This window comes from Mycteria americana, chromosome 2 (genome assembly GCF_035582795.1).
Source record: "Mycteria americana isolate JAX WOST 10 ecotype Jacksonville Zoo and Gardens chromosome 2, USCA_MyAme_1.0, whole genome shotgun sequence".
In the NCBI taxonomy this organism is placed as follows: Eukaryota; Metazoa; Chordata; class Aves; order Ciconiiformes; family Ciconiidae; genus Mycteria; species Mycteria americana.
This window is the reverse complement of record NC_134366.1, coordinates 150,725,023-150,742,330: the sequence shown is the minus strand read 5'-3', so window position 1 is coordinate 150,742,330 and position 17,308 is coordinate 150,725,023. Positions and strand designations below refer to the sequence as shown.

Here is a 17,308-nt window from a genome sequence, read left to right as displayed (position 1 = left end):
TCAACCAAAAATAACAATTTCAGCTGGTGGCTGCTGAGGTTTTGGTGAGCACATGCAGCTTCAGGAAAAATGTGTCATTTTTTTCTGCTCTATTAAAAAAGTCACAAACAAACAAGTCCCAAGTTCATGGGAACTTTTGAAATCCTGACATTTCCCTCAAGCAGGAAACCCAGAACTGTGGCTGGCTCCGGTTCCTGCAGCCATCCTGGTGCCTGGCAGTCCCCACAAAGCTACACTTAGAGCCTTCTGCTTGCTCTCTGACCTTTCTGGTGAGCTAAGTGATGGGGGGCTGAGAGAGGGCCCAGCAGCTTTGCTCCCAGCTGTCTGACACATGCACTGCCCTCGGAGAGCCCTGGCGTGGGAGGGGTGGACGAGGCTTGGGGTCTCTGTACAGAAAATTCTCAGTGGCAACTCATGGAAGGGGATTTCTGCCTTTTCTCATATCTGCGCAGATTCGTTCCTGGTGGAGGGTTTGTACAGATGTGAATGAAATGTAGAAAGGTTTCTTTAAAAAGAAGGCAGCCTTTGTGTTTCATTGGATATGAGAGCTACTTTCATTATGAAGAAAATAGAGAGGTGGTCAGAAAATCTGCAAACGTTTTACTTAGTACAACTCTGCAAGTTCATTTGGTGAGAATTATCTTACCTCATGTATATACTGGGAGTTATCATACGTTTGGGGGGAAATATTTCAGATTAAAGTGGGATTTCTGAGTTTCCTGCCCTAACAGCTGGAAAGTGACATCATTTGTCACACTAGCCTTGGGGGGGGGTCATTCTATCAGAGATAGCAAAACCATTTCCTAGGTTTTGAAACTTATTCCAGGGCTACTTTAACTAAAAAGATCATTCCACTTTTCAAAAAAACCCAAACCAACCAACCAAACTAAAAAACACCCTGATGCACTCTTTTCTGGTTTGTTAAAATTATAAGGGATGGAAATTGCCCTCTCATCAGAAACAATTTTTCAGCAATCTTTACCCTTAGCTGCACAATTCAAACTACTAATTTTTACTTGTAAATGTTCTTTTAAAATTAATAACTCCCCCATGTTAGAGTGCAAATCTCAGGTTTTATGTTGGCTGCTTGTTGGGACTTGAGTATATTTTTTGGCTTTTTATCATACCGTTAGCACCACTGCAGGCCAGGATTTGACCTCCTCTGCTCACTTTTACTACTGTGTTTGTTAAACTGCTCCACCTATTTCCAATACAGAGCAAGAAGTGAAGTACTGGGTGGAAAGGTTGTCATGAAAACAGTGAATTTCATGACAGTGAACAGTGTTATCACAAGATGTATGTAACTCTTAAACTCCCCCTGAACTTTTGGACTTGCTATAAGAAAAATGCTGCAATCAAAACCGCAAACCTGAATTTGTTCTCCTTCCCCCACCTTTTGTCCCAACCCTTGGCCTGAAGTTTTTGCACAGTGCAGCTCTCCTTGCCAATCTGAATTTTGCAGTTACAGGAGGATGAATCAGACCATCAAAATCCAACACTCCTCAGCTCTGGAAGAGCGTGGAACTGGATCCCAGCTGAGGGACAGTGCTCCTGACGATTAATTACCTTTCTTCAAAGGTCATCTCTGCGCCCTGACTCTTCTTATCATTTTTAGTTTCTTTTGAATTTGTTACATTTTATTTGCAGTAATCACAGCCTACTTGGGTTAGCTTCAACAAACCAAGAGCGCGCTCCAAAAGGAAATCTAAAGTAACTCTTAGCTGAACTGTCAGCCCCTTTTCTAAAAGATGTATATTGCAAGACTTCTCTGAACTGGCAACATGTATTAAAACCATTGCCTGCTGTCTGAGATTTGTTTGTGGTGATGCAATGACAGTGACTAAATGGATTGAAAGCACACTAGTGAAGTATTCTATTCAGTGGGCTAAATCCAGTAGTGGTCCTAAGAACCTGGCCCCTGAAACGAACCACAGACCCCTGTGCTGGTTGTCAGCTCTCTGCACATAACCAGTGAGGAGAGTTAGGTGCTTCGTGATGCAAACCCAAAAGTCAGCTCTGGCCAGCTTTGGCCAGCTCGTGTCTCAGCAGAGAAATCCTGAGGGTGAGGAGTTATTTTAGGCTGCTGGTGTCACATGCAGGCTGCTAGTAGGAGGTGTCCCAGCTACTTTGAACAGATAACAAGACTTCTCAGACCTCTCCTGAATAATGCAACATGGGCTCCAAATTAGCAACTGGAGCTAAATAAAGTATGTCTGGAAGATGTGGAGGCTGTTGTAGTACCTCTGGCTGGTACTCCAGTGTTTAGGACGTGCCCAGCAGTGGGAAATGGATCCAGTTCTTTCCTCTACCTGAGCTCAGCCTCTCTCACACCCACCCACCTTGAGGTTAGAGTCCTACCTTGCAAGATTTTATCTGACTCTAACCTCAGCTACCCTGTTGAAAATGGGGAAACTTTGGGTAGATGCAGGGTTGTAAACCTCAGCGCTACAAGAACTTCCAAGCAAAACACAAAGCACGCATGGAGTTAAGGTCACTCTGAGTTTAGGCAGTAGCTTAGCAAGCGTTTATAAAATCACACGCTTGGCTTTAGGTGCCCAAATCCTACTCCAGTGTGTCTTTAGGTGATCAGCTCTGTAGCTCTGACCTGGCACCTTGTCCTCCCTCACCCATGCTCTGAGGTCCCTGCTGTGAATCCTGTCCTGCTAATCTCTCCCTTTCCCTTTCAGCGTCACTGACTGTCATTGCTGTAAAGGCTGTGGCCAGCATGATAACACTCTCTACAAAGGGGAAAATGCAGCTAACTTATCCTGTTTTCTATATCATGATTGTTTTAATGGCAACTTCTTGTGCTTTCCAAGTCAAGTAAGTGAGTTTCTACTTATCTCCTAGCCTTTGTACCCATTTATCTGTCAGTTTTCTTCAGTACTGATATCGACTCCAGATCCAAGTTGCACTTAAAGGCAACAAAGTCCTGGCAGAGCCTTGACAGATGCATGAATTGCCTACAGCTGATTATATTGTTTATTTAGGCTTTATTTCTCAGTTTATAATTGATTAATTACGCAGATGCTACCTGATCTCATCATCACCTTATACAAGGTCTTCCCAAATTTAGTTCTAGTTTTGGCACAGGTTTTGAACTCATGAAATGAAATTTATGTTTATGCAAATTTTTTTGTTACTTTTAGCAGCCTTCATTGCTGAATAATCAAATGGCCACATTTACCCTCATTATGCATCTCTTTTCCCTAGCCTATGTCACTCATCAGACCGAAGAAGGGAGTTTACCCCGATTTTCTCCCTGCCTCTGTTAAATCTCTATGTTGTGCTTTGCTACCCTGTATGTCTGTACCTTTTTAAGAAATAGTTAACTTTTACTGTGCAGGGGACATCAGAATTTTCCCTGCTGGCCTCTGGCCTGTTAAGTGATTGTTTTATGCTGCCTTTGCAGACTGCTGGGGGTGGCAGCATGGTAAAATACGGCTTGCAGCTGAACAGAGAGTCCATTCCCTTTATGCTGGTCCCTCTGCTTCAGGTGCTGATAGCATCATTCAGTAATCTCATCTAGGCTGCTCCAGTGTGAGTCTGAGTGTTTACTTGCATGATTATTTTCCGGTAGGAGAGCCAACCCCGCTTTCTCGTGGCAGAACATACCATTCCCATGTGGAATCAGAAAGTCCATGCGTTATTATGCAGTGACTCTCCATGGCTGACTCAGGAACTCCCCTGTAACAGATTATAGAGTGATTTACATCCAGCTTGTCTTCGCTGGGAGAACAGCTCAGGGCATTTAAAAAAGGAAATAAAAGCTTGGTAAATAGGAAGCTGCTCAATTAACCTCTCCTTCCTGCCAGTTTTTTCTTTCTTTCATTTGCTGGGTCAAAATTAAAACAGAAGTGAAATGTGCCCATTTCATTCCCTGGCCTCAGTGTCTCCTTCTCTCTTCTCTGTTGGACACATTTTCTAATGGAGATAGTACTGTCAGTCTAAATTTTTCATTTTATTTGTTTCCTCTCTTATTTTATTTGACTGTCATGTGTTAGCTCGGAACAGCCTGTGCTGCAACATCCTCCTGGATTCAATGCTGGGCCTCGGTATCACTGTTTTAGTCCCTGTGACCAAGTTTGTTGCAAATGGGAGAAAATAATGAGGTGTTTTCAATGACTTCAAAATCCTAACTATCCTGTGGATATGTAGGATTTCTTTATTTTTAAAGCACCATGGAGACTGTTCAACAGTTGCTAAAATAACCATGCAATTACTTTAATGGTTAAAACAGATCCAAGCTTGGATTTTTACTGTGCACATATATTGTACCAGTGAAACATTTAAGTATGGTTCTTTTTATAGGTTTTGAATACACTCCGCAGCCTCCTGATTTTTCTCTTTTGGTCTGAAATGCACCATTCACATAACAGACTATCTGCTGGTGCATCTGAGAGTTCACACTCATGATTCATCACCCTGTGGGTAAATGTTGATAGCTCTGGTCTCCATACAAGTGGGTTAATTGCTTTGCCTTTTTCATCTGCTGATGCAGACTGTGACCAATGTCTTGGTCCTGCAGGTCTGTGTGCAGTATACGTTCCTGTGGTCCTGTACACTCTTGCTTATGATTCTGGTGGGGGTTTGTGTTGCCTTTCTGAGGAGCATAGCAGAGAGTTTCCAACCCAAGGAGCACAGGCTTGGAGCCACCTTCCTGGACTTTCCCGTCAGGACAGAGTGTGTCTGGGTTATGATTGCATGGATAAACATACAAATATGTGTTTTAGCCAAGTTGGATTGAGCAGTAGCAGCAATGCAAGACTTCAGCAAAGTGAAACAGTTCCTACAAGGACTCGCATGTTCATGTCTGTGCTGGAAATACACCTTTACACAACCTGTTTAAATTAGAGCAACTTGTCCCTGGCTGCTCTCAGGCAGCACTGCTTCCAAGAACCGATGCAGACCATAAGCAGTAATACCCTAGCATTCCTCCCTTATCTGTGGCAGACAAAATTTTTCCAACACTGCTTCAAAAGACTCTCCAATGACAGCCTATGGCCAGAAGAATCCACGCCAACCTTCTTGCTTTTGCCTATTTGTTTGTACTCTGCAGAGTCAAAACCAGAAGGTAAATTCAATACATGTATGCATCTGTCCAGGGCTACTTGCTGTTGTGGTAAGAAATGGTCACACTTATTGTTAAATTGACATAAAGTGGTTTAACCTGACTTAAAGTGCAATGAACCTTCTGTAGGCATGAGGTGCAATAACACTTGTCTTCCAGGTTCTTGAATCAAGCAATGCATCTGTATGAAGCGACAGCAGTTGTGCCCATTAATTTTGTGTTCTTCACCACCAGTGCCATTATTTCAGGTTTGTTTCTGGCCTTCTGCTTCTACAGAATGATTTTCTGAACATCAGGTTTTCAAGAATTACTGCCTGTGAACAGGAACACAAACCAGTCATGTTTATCTCCACAAAAATAAGTTTTTCCTAAGTGACAGGTGTTTAAGTTCTGAAAATGAGTACGTTCACAACTTTTGAAGCAAAAGAAAAATAATCAAATTCTAGCATTTCCGGAATTGATATGTATTATTTACCGTGCCTTGCTGGCTTACTAGAAGTACCTGCGTTTGTCCTAGCCTCATCTTGACATCCAGTAAATGCATTTACCATATGCACACCAGCCTCTCCATATCTGAACTGGTAGAGTAATTTTAACAGCCTGGCAAACTACTCAAATGACAACCAGCTGTGTTTCATAGTGGTTAGCGTATATTCTGTTTCAGAATGTGGAATTCTAGGTTAAGTGAAGGAAATAAAATTACTCCAAAGACCTTTTAAGCATTTAACATTTTATTCTGGGTGAGAACTTTGAACTCAGCATTGTTAAAGAGGGACTGCAAATCTTGGAAATGGTGCGCAGCGTAAGAACATGAGCAGGGAGGACGACTAGGATGCTGTATCAGCAATGAGCCAAAATGATCATGTTGTTAGAACATTTATGACTCATTTTAACACACACTGGGGGCTTTCCTGTCATTGCTGTGCAGGAGTTTCTCATGCAGAGCTGCCATTAATGAGAAGGGGAGTTAGCTTCATGCACAGATTGCCTCAGCACCTGTGTTAGAAGAGACCTACACTTTGTGACTGAGAGGAGACTTGTGCCAAAAGGGGGTTGCGTTCTTGTGACCATATGGGGAATTTGGCCTTGTGCCTCCTTAAAAGATCAAGTACCTATTCAGGAATGGCTTAATAGCTTTGAGACTGGATACATATGCATTTGCACCAGGTTAGTTAAACCAGCGTAGGGCTTAGAAGAACAACCTCTTCTGAATCTTGCTGGGGTGCTTGTAGAAGATACCTCATCTCATGATTCTCCCAGTTGCAGCCTTTGAAGATACAGTCACACTTCAGCTGCACTGGTTCACACTCGCGTTTCTAAGCAAAACTATGCTCACCAGTGGTTTAAAGCTAATGTACTTGGCTGTGAATTGGGGCAGCTGAGATCCAGATATACATCTGTTTCTGTCACCTCCACTGCAGAGGTGCTAATTCCTGGAAGAGGGGTGACCAGAAAGAGCTAGTGATCCCTTCAGCCAGGAAGATTTTGGCTGCTGGAGCCCTTAACTTGGTGTAAACACCAGGGACACAGCTAGTTATCAAAAACCTGTTCCCAATTGGAGTTAAGATGTCCACATGGTCTGTTGGAGTGGCTTAACTAAATCCATGAAGAACCTGTTAGCTATATTGGTATGACTATGCTTGTGAATTAGACCTTGAGTTTGACCTGCATAAAAACTGTTGCTGACAATGCAAAAAGTACCTGCATCTGTGCAGTTACTAACAGAGCACGTGCTCCAACCTGAGAGACTAAATCTTCTCCAGTCCCATGCAGTATCTTGAGAAAGCCTAGATAATGGAATATGGGCACATAAAGTGAACCCATCACAATGTGTATTAATACCTTATTTGGGATTTTTTTGCTCCATTTGAGCATCACACTGCTCCTGACCCTCCCAGCTGTAATTCATATCACTTGGAAGCCAGTCAAGATCTGCAATTCTTGTTTCTGTCACATTCCAGGGGTCATATTTTATCGGGAATTCCAAAGTGCAGCTTTGCTGAGCGTGTTCATGTTTCTGTTTGGGTAAGTGTATCGGCCTAAAATCTGCACTAACGTTTGTATTGAAACAGCATTGCCTTGCGGAATCCCTTCTTTTCTCAGTAAGAAGAAACCTGTCTTGTTATTAAAGTATTATGGAATAGCCATTATAGTAGGATAAAAAAACATTAAAGGAAAGATTGATGTCTGTGCTTTGGGAGTTTGGAGGCCTGGTTTTGAATCCAAATATGTAAAAATGTGAGACACTTATGAACTACTAATCTCATGATGGAATGAAAAACCAGCAGCATGTGTTCCTCCAGCAGGAAGGAGAAATCACTGCTCTCCACCAAAGATCATGTTATAGGGGGTGCTTTTACAACTGCGAGAAATCTCCTCCCATGTTACCTTCCACTTGCATGTCCGGCTGGTCTTTGCTGCCATTAGGCGTGGGCAATTACATGAGTTGCTTGCCTACGAGGCAGTACTATAATATCTCTCCTTCATCTTCCTGTGCCAAGAAAGATACAGCATGCCTGTGGAAAAGTTCAGAGCATGCTAAGAAGCCGTTAACAATAAATGTTTGAAGAAAGGCCTAGATGTTATGAGAGCAGAAACCTTCTGCTGACCACCAGCATCGTAACGACTCTGAGGACAGGTGACAGTTACTTGATAATGGGTGTGAGATGGTTAAAAGCATCTCCCAGAACTGCTGGAGGTGTCTTGCCACAGTGCTGTCAAATAAATGGGGCCGATAGCTACAGACGTCTTCATGCTCTGCAGTTGGACTGGAGTTGATGCACACAACCGCTATCTTGTTCGACTGCAGGAAAAGTGACAAAAAATGGAGACGAGCAAATTCAAGCCATGTATTTGGCAGGCAGGAATTAGTGGTTGTGTGTCCAACACAGAGCGGATAGAAGATTTATCCAAGCATAGCAGTTTCTCATTGCTCCTGGCTTACAGCTTGCCCCTGAGACACACAGTCAAACGAGAAAAACAACAGAGATGTTGATTGTCTGCAGCTAGACTGAGTTGTTAATGAAATTGCAAATGCTAGCTTAGATGCTCTGTGAAGATTTGCTCAGGGATTCAAATGTTGTGGTCTCACACTCACAGGCATTTGATTAGGTATATATTGCTGAAAGTGTAATTTTGCCTGCGGAGCCTTTGGAACTGATAATAAAGCTTCAGGAGGCAAAAACTAGACTGAAAGGGAGCCCAAGATGAATTTATAGAGCTGCCAGGAAGAAAAGTTTCTTTGTAAACTGAGCAGCTTGGGTTTGGAAGTCCTTGAAAAAGAAACTTAGAAAGAAATTCTCATCTCAGAGGCAGTGAACTGTTTCTAATGATACTATGCCACTGTTATTTTGCAGGTGTCTCCTATCTTTCCTTGGTGTATTTGTAATTGCAAGAAATAAAAAAGAAGAGCATTTACAAATTCCTTTTATTGACTGTGGACATATTCCTGGTAAGTAGGGCTTTTTTTCTGTCTCTTTGTTTAAAAATGAGATATCAGCTAATGGGATGACCTAGGAGAGTTGAGTCACAAATGTGCTCTAGTCATATTTAATAAATATACTGTTCCCTTATTTTCTATTCCTGTTCCCAACAGATTTTTCAAAGAATTTTTCAGAGTTTTTCCAAGCTATTGTTACAACCAGTCAAATGAAAACAATGATTACTGGAGCAAAGAATGTTTAAATGATGGATTGGTGGGGGATTTGTTTTATTAAAATTCTTCACAGAGTTGTTGTTTTTCCCTTCTTTCACCCCATTTCCTTAGGACAAAAATTGACAGGCAAAATACAACCAGATTCTCACAGTTCACGCTATGGCACTTTGAATAATGAAGACGACTCAGTGAAGTCAAAGCTGAAGGAAGAAAGCATCTTACATGCTAATTAACAGAAGGAACGCCACTGGAATAAGGATCAGCAGCACCTTTTTGTTGGACGTATTCAAGTATATGTTGAACTCCTGTATGTTGATGAGTCATAGTATTATTTAATCCTACTTAATTTATCCCATGGCTGTCCCAAATGTGTTCTGAAGATAAAGGAAGCCTTAAGAAAAACTAAATAGCCATTAATGAAACTGAACATTCTCCTAGTATCAATGCCTCTTGGGGATATTTTTAGAGTCTTAATTGCCTTGAAATGCAAATAGGCATAGAACAGCATTATAAAAATTCCCCTTTGAAACCCCCCAGGTCTGTGTAGTTGCTTAAAGACAAAGGTGGCAAATGAGAATAATTTTCAGAAGTGACTTCAAAGTATTCTGCTATATGTATAATACCTTTAAAAACCTGATCCTTCCTGTTCAGGAGTCAAAACTGTGGGCATATATACAGTATACACAAATATGTACACACAAAGTATTTTATATTATGGGTAGAGGGAAAATCCTGATTATCTTCTGCCATCAGATTAATTCTCTTATCTTCCAAGGAAATAAACACTTGTGTGAGGAGGGGGAAGGAAGAGAGCATTTGCCATAAACATAGGCACGTGCGCACGTGCGCACATTTGTGGTGCTCAGCCAAGGCAGAGCTAGGGAACCACGCTTGATATTTTACATCTTCCCAGTACAGCCTGGTGCACTGGGCTGGACTGGGCTGGGCTGTACTATCTGTTAGTATAGTCTAGCCTGCGGTATAGGCTCTGTTTTCAGGAAAACAAGGTTTCAGTGAAGAAGGTGCCAAGTTCCCCAGAGGGAATGGGGTAGCCAGGCTCCCTCCCTTGTTGTCTCTCGGAAAAATACTCCTAAAAAAGAAAAGTAGGGCAACTCCTGCCTCCTTCCTAAACCACTGGTAATGCTGGTAGAGGAAAGGCTGTAAAAAGCAGGATCACAAAGAGTCACGGTAACAGTACAGTTTTTCCTTCATTAAATAGTAGTGTCTCCACACTGATTTGAAGAGCCAGCAGTGATGCGAACCATGGCAATATAGGCTCTGCGTTCAGGTCTGGGAGGTCTCGGTGTCCCTCAGTCGCAGCCTCCTGGCAAGAAAGCTTCTCTGGGCATTCATCGTGGGTCCACTTAGCCCTGCCTCGTAGCACCGATCGACCTCAGCCGGCACAGTGGGGGTCAGACACCTCCTCTGCAGAAACAAGTGAAAGTGCTCTTGAAAAGCGTTCGTGTCTTGGACAAGATACTTCTTTTAGGTTTGAATTAATCTGCAGTAATGGATAGGGGCCATAGGCTGTGTGTATATTGTTTCAGTGGGATATGAGGAAACGAGGCCTCTGTTTTTTCCCAAATAATTGCTTATTTCATGTTAAAATAGGTACAGCTGAAGATCCATAAGACAGTTTCATTTCAAACTCTACAAAGCGCACACAGAGCTGCAGTTTTTCCTACGCAGCAATGTCCCGGGAGCCAGGGCGCGGGGCCGGGGGTTGTGAAGTTCTTTTCCAATGTGGATCTTTTCCAGCTGGCACAGGACAAGACTGTGTCTGCACCTTACTTGTACCAGCTGCCTGGCTGTGGCCTTCCTTTCCCCTCTTACAGCTTGAGTTCAAGTTTCTAAAGCTTAAAATAAAAAAACCCACACATTCTTTTGGTATGCTTTCTCCAGGGAATAAGGGCATGCCTCTATCTTTCTTTTGCAAGTCAAATTTAAGCCACTTTCTAAGTCTCAAGTGAGAGTGTGCGCTAAAGATGGAAATAGGAGACCTACAGTTTTTCATTCTGTGACCTGGGAAACAAGTGGGTGAAAGGATTTGGGTTTGTTTCTTTTTTAAATGATTGGCCTTGGGCATCTTTCTGAAATCTGTTTCCATGATTCAGGAGGGCTGGAGGAGATAATAAGGTTACCAGCTATAGGATTTTCTCTTTAAAGCAGGAAATCAAATGTAAAAATCTGTGGCAAATGTTATTATTTATTTCAAACTACTGTATTTCTTCTTGAACAACACTTCTTTTCTTCCTATGGGTTTATAAAAAAATTATAAGGGTTAAAATGTTTTCTGTAAACTTGAATGTAACTGAAATTAATTTATGGAGCAAAACACTGGTGGGAATTATGTGCAATTAAAACTTGTGATTTGATCTGATTTTTGAGATTTGAGCATGTTCCAACTAGTTAATGTATTACAAGATTGGAAAAACTCAGTGATGAGAATTCATTACTGCTCTGCCAAGAAAGGGACATGATTTGTTTCAAGAATCAGTTTCTAATCAATGTCATTTTCAGATTCTGCTTGCGATATTTAGGTTGCAAACACCACAGGCAGACGCCTGCTAAAAGAAAAGCCTTTTCACTGGAATACAAAAAAGTCTCTGGAGCCCTTCTCTTTAATAATGAGTTATTTTCTTGCGATGTTTTTCCCAACATCAAAAATGTGGGCCAGATATAAGCTGCAAAACTTGCACCTGCAGACTGAACTTTCTTGAACAGATCCTCCACAGCATCTGAGGAAACCAAACCACGGGAAGGCGTGGTGGGCAGGCGGCGGCTCACGTGGTCCCCCAGGCTCCAGCTTGGGATTTTTGACAGACCAGAACCAGCAGGACTCGCTTAGCGCTTGTTCCACTGCTGGTCACGCTGCGGTAAGAGATGAAGTATTAACTGGCCATGGGCCTGGAAATGGGAGCTCTGGAGTAGAGCGAGTCCGTTTAATTTTTGCCATAAAATATCGGGATGCATTTACCAAATGGTTTCAGCTGGCAAAAAACAAATGAATTTTGGACTGGATTTGTATTTCTGCCCATGGTAGGGGCCTGGCGTTCACCTGGCAGGCTTATTGCCCGCTCCTCGCTACAGCCCAGCTTTTGGTGGCCTCGTGTTTTGCACGTAAGGGCAGCGGTCACCTAAAACCAAAGGAGAGATGTGGGACATGATGGGGGCTTGAGCTTTTGTGCTTTGAAGCTGTGGTTTCATGCACCTGGAGAGCTGCTCGAATGGTTCAGTGCTGCTAGAAGTCTCATCCTCTTTTTCCCAGCTGTGAGGTCCCGCATGGCCTGTGGCTCTCTGTGGGCCAGTTCAGCTCACTCACCCCGCAGAAACCATCCGCTTTCTTCCCCTTGCTGGGATGGCTCTCTGAGCTGAGCCAACAAGGCTGACTGCAGCGTTTGGTGGGAAGGAGGGGAAAAGGAGGAGAGGGAGCGAGACCTCTTTTCTTTGGGGGGAAGTATTACATTAGTTCTCTCCTTCTGAGGAGCTTCACCGTACAGCAAGCATCCTGCTAAGCTCACTCCTCGTGTGTCACCGTGTCCCAAATGCAGCAGTTATGAGCTGCTTGAAGCATTTTTAAGTGTCTGACTCCTGAAGCAAACCCTGAGCCAGACTCACTGGGCTGTGTGTTGAGTGGCTCCACATGGAGCTAAGACAGGCATCTCGTGGCACGAGGAGCGTCCTGGGGTCAGCTGGAAGCCCGGACACGTGTCTGACTATACAACTAGTTCTAAGGACTGATTTTTTTCTTTCCATCGACTGCTTGTTATAAGGTGCATAAACAGCGCTGGAAGGTTGGACTGGGACTAAAAGTCTTCTGAACCCAAAATGATGTCCCCTTCCAACCCACTTTATGCAGGATCGTTGGTTATTTGCAGAGAAAAATGTTGACTCTGATAACACTGGGGTGCAGATGATTAGACCGAGCTGTCTTTCAGTTTGCCCTTTTGTTACTGTCCTCTGAGGCTTGGCCTTTTTCTTGTTTAAATTTGTTTGTTTACTCCTTTTGGAGAAATCAGCTGGACTGTGTTAGCAACTAGCCCAAAGGAGAGAGAGGCTAATTACCATAATTATTATTGGAGGGCCAAGCTGGAAGGTTTACAACCTAAGGCCACTTCAGGAGAAAAATATAGAGAAATGTTTAGTGCTCTGGATTCGCAGGAGCTTAAGAAATCCTGTGTTTGAAATGGTTCTGGAATAAAATTAGGGACATTAGTGAATAAATAGTGATTCCATATATTTTCGTATGTAGTTTTAGTTTGGCTTTTTTTTTCTTTTTTAATGATTTGGGAGTGAAGGATGGCTATTCTCTGTCTAGAGAAGCAGAGAGGAAATAAGCCATTCCCTTGGCAGATGGGAGATGTTTCAATCTTTTGAAGCTGGCAGAAATGTAGAGGCACCTTCCAAGCACCCTGGCTGAAGTAACCATGCAGTTATACAAGGAGGCAGCACTGGCAAATACATCACTACATATTAAGCAGTCGTGACCATTTAGAAAGGATCCTTGTCCTCTTGTCACGTGTTAAATCTGTTCGGAGCACACGTAGCTGATCTGGCCCCTTAGGCTGCAGATAAATGTATTTTTGAAATGTGCTGAACCAGTCTCTGGGGTCTGGGCTCCTTGAGCATCCCATTGATGCTTCTTTGGCATGTACCTGTCGCACAATGCAGAGCTCGTGCCAGGTCCTCCCTGTGTGCAAATCAGACTGTGTGGTGGGTACACACCACAGGCCTACTCTGATAAGAAGATACAGTATTGCCAGGGCATTTCCCTTGACCTGGGAAGTGTTTATAGGGTGCTGCCCTACAAGGAAGTTGCACAAACCCACAGTCTTTGATTATGTTCCCTTCACTTTGGGATTCCCACCAGAGTAAGCAAGGGCAACTTTGGGTATCCACAGAAGCAGAATTATTGGCACCTCAGAAACTTCCATGCACAACAGATGGACCCTAAATAAAGCGTTAGGTGGCTGCTGAGTAGGTTTCTTATTTAATCTGAATTCCAGTCTTTCAGTTAGGCCCCTAAAGTTTGTCCAAGCCTTTGAGGGAGAAAGTGCATTTAATAGTATAAATCTGCAGTAGCATTTTGACTGCTGATGGACTCAGGCATCGGTGCCAGGGGAATTTGTGTCAGTTCACAAGGTAACGATGAGAGGGATGATGTTCGGCAGCAGAATCAGAAATGTACCATGGTGGCAGGAGAGTTTTGCATGAACACAGAGGAATGACTCCAGGGGACCACTAATATACAGTGGTCTCCTGGACTCCTTGTTGACAGTGTCAACAAGACATTTGTTGACAGTTTTCAAAGCAGAGCTACTGTGAAGGAATTATTAAACAGGTGGTTCTAACACTGACTGTTTTACATGAAGTGAATGTATCACTGTAGCCCATGGCTCTAATACCTTCAACATGAAAAGTGGCCTGTGGCCATTGATGAAGGAGCCAATTTCTGTACTTTGCTAGATCACATTGGGAAAAATAGAAATGATTGATTTAAGCCTCCAGCACAAACATGCGCTTGCCAGCTCTCCAGTTGGAGATTTCCACTCTTGGAATAGGCATTGCCTTGCCTAGATGAAATCTTTGGAGTCTGCTGCCAGGTCTTTTGCCAGAATCATTAAATTGGTTGAAAGAACAGGACTGTCATTTGTCTTCTGTTTGATAGCTGGTGGGCATAAATCCAGAGCAGCATGAACATGAGATCAGGACTTTTCTCTCCATTTTAAAAAGATTTTAAAGTTTTTTCTTGAGTTTCAATAGCATGTGTACCAGGCCCAGAGATTTATGCTGTCTAATGCTCTGTAATACTCTCAGCCAAGAGTAAGAGAGAAAGCTTGCATGGCACAGAGGCTCCTAATTAGGCAGTTCTTACCTGTCACTGAAGGTTACTGCTGGTAACACATCATACGGCAATAGAGTACAACAACAAAGTACTGGAGCTTCTATTCAGTTTTCCAAGAACAGCTGTTCTGTGTTTTACAAGGGAAAGGAGCTGAGGAATGTGATTTACTATTACTAAGCATCGCAGTTACCCATGTGTTTATTTTTTCCAGGCAATATTTAACAGTTAACTAACAGGCACGTCCTGACAATACTGACTGGATGCTGGGTGCATGGTGTGACGGTGTGCTTCCTTCCCCCCCAGCCTGACCCTTATCTCCCGTAACCCTGCTCAAGCGATAACCACCAGTGGCGGTCGCAGTGGACGCGTCTGGTCGTGATGGCTGCATCTGGCTCAAAGTGCATTTGGGAGAGAGATAACAACACAATAGCCAAGGGCTATTGTGCGATGTGGCCACCTAACCACAGTGAAGAAACTAAAATCTGTGGTCAGTATGCAAATATGACTATGAGTTGGTCATCTTACCCCCATAAATAGTGAGCAGCCCAAGAGCCCTTTGAGCTCTCCTGCACGGCAGCGGGCTGCACGCCAGGATCTCCCCTTGAGCAGGGACGCCTCTCAAGGTTACTCCTCGAGGCTGAGAGATTCCTTGCCGCAACAGATCTTCGGTAAGTGACTAAGAGCATGCTAAACTTTGAAATCTTGGCTAAGTGATATAAAGGATTGATTGCGCATATATAATCCTTTAGACATAAACCATTGACCAAGTCTGGGACTAGGATTGGATCCAGCTGCACCTAGACTCCTCTCTGAGAAGGAGTTTAGAAAGCAAGGTGATCCTTTCTGAATCTCATGACTCAACGGGAGGGTCTCCCTGACAGTTTCGTCCTGTCCTCCATGCAGTAAATAATCAAGTGTACCTGGCCATCAAATCTTGTTAAACCACTGTTGCATTTACCATTGAACCTTGTTAACTCACTATTTTATATCAATAAAGCATATTTTTGCTTCGCCCTTACGAATGAAGTGCATCACTCCATCCGTGACATGTGGATGTGCTGCAGGATTCCATGCAGCGGTGTGAATACCAGCAGGTTGCTGATATGAGAAAGCAGCTCGAGGTCATCTGGCCTGGCCTCCTGCACAGCTCCGGTCAGGCAACCTCCTCCAAGCACTTCTATGTGAACCCTTTGGCCCATCTACAGAAGAAGGCACCCCGTCCTCTCCTACTACTCAAAGTAGAGGATCCACCAATGCCATTAGTAATTTGTACTAGCAATGAGTCATTGTTTGCTTTTGAACTGTGCCTTATGTCTATTTTAACTTGTCTAGATTTAGCTTGCAGCTATTTGTCTTTTGCCAGTGATTTAAAGCACTCAGTGAGTCTCTCTAGTAAAATACAGTAAGATGACTTGGGCTTTTCGCTAAGCCAAATAGACAGACCTTTTAAGTCTCACCATCAGACATTTCTGTCAGCCCTCACATTGTTTTCTGTGGTTGTTTTCTGCTCTCTGTCCATTTTTCCAGAGTCTGCAATTGGCCAAATACAGAGTAAAAATCAGATCCTAGCAGCACTGAAGAAGTAGCACAGAACTGGACCCGACCCAGCGCACGGTGATGGGGTGCCCAGCTTCCCCTCTTCCCACAGCTGCAGCCCGGCCACCTCTCCCGGGAGGTGCCTGCGCTTTCTGTCTTGACACTGTAACGGCGGCTGTTTTGCATGCCCAGAGTTGCAGCACCCGTGATTATTTTCAGTGATTTGACTTCTGACTCATTGCTGAGTTTGGTGACGGTCCAAGGAGTAGGTGCCTCTGCTCAGAGGTCCCCCGGAGGCCCGGCACAGCAGGACACCCCAAAACCCTCTGGCCCAGGGGCTGGCACAGACACGGTGGCACTTGGCAGGGGTAGTAAGCAACCTCGCAGAGCTGCCCTTTCTCTAGTGCCTGGGAGATTTGAGAGCTCAGCCCGGATTTGAGAGGAGGGTGACTCATTCAGTGACTGTTTAAGGTGCAGTAAGTAAATAGGCTCTGGGCGGGGTGCCTGGATGTGGGGAGACCCTGCCTAGGTCAGTTGGTCACTCCTCAAGGATGGTGATGGTGCACCAGAGAGAAGGGATGCTGATATGTGTTATATACGACAGAAGGGCTTCTTCTCCCTCTGCCCCTTGCCGCTCACAGCCTCAGGGCGACGATGTGATTTGAAAGCAGCAGTCTGGGCATCTCCCCTCCGAGAGGACGCAAGCACCCGCTAATGCTGAATGGGGCATCCAAACCCCAAAGAGCAGCAGGATGTGGGTGCCAGCCCTGGTCTCATTGGCTCGTTCAGGTGATCAGCCATTTATTTGGGCTGTGGATGTTGCCACCCTGAATTGCCCAAGGCTCCCCACAGGGTCCTGCTTCTGGGTGGACCCTGTGCTTCTGGTCCTGCTTCTTCTCCCTGCACAAGGGCTCCCAGCCCTTTTGGGGATCTAGGTTTTGAAATGCATTTGTGTTGGAGAGAACGTTGTGGTGCATTTACAGCCCAAGCTCCTGTACTACACCACAGAGCAGGCACAGCTATTTTGCTGGTACCCTTGCACTGTGAATAGTTTGAATTCAGTGCTTTGAGGTGTTTGGGGTGGCTTTTCTTAGTAATTTCAAATTAACAGCTCAGTAATGTCACCTCAATTAGCCTGAGGTAATTTGTGGTGGACTTAGTTTAAAAAAAAAAGCTGCTTCTAATAGTGAAGTCTTTGCAA

General features: G+C 43.9%; 1 protein-coding gene across 1 annotated transcript in view; it reads left to right on the top strand.

Moving 5' to 3' along the window:
* Nucleotides 1-9,168, top strand: part of NIPAL2 (NIPA like domain containing 2) — a 51,092-nt gene extending 41,924 nt beyond the window's left edge. Inside the window, exons 7-11 of the mRNA XM_075495469.1 lie at nt 2,688-2,823; nt 5,231-5,319; nt 7,033-7,096; nt 8,428-8,522; nt 8,838-9,168. Of these exons, the coding sequence (XP_075351584.1) occupies nt 2,688-2,823; nt 5,231-5,319; nt 7,033-7,096; nt 8,428-8,522; nt 8,838-8,959 (506 nt within the window). The 3' untranslated portion in view covers nt 8,960-9,168. The remainder of the gene's footprint in view (nt 1-2,687; nt 2,824-5,230; nt 5,320-7,032; nt 7,097-8,427; nt 8,523-8,837) is intronic.
* The last annotated feature ends 8,140 nt before the right edge of the window (nt 9,169-17,308 follow it).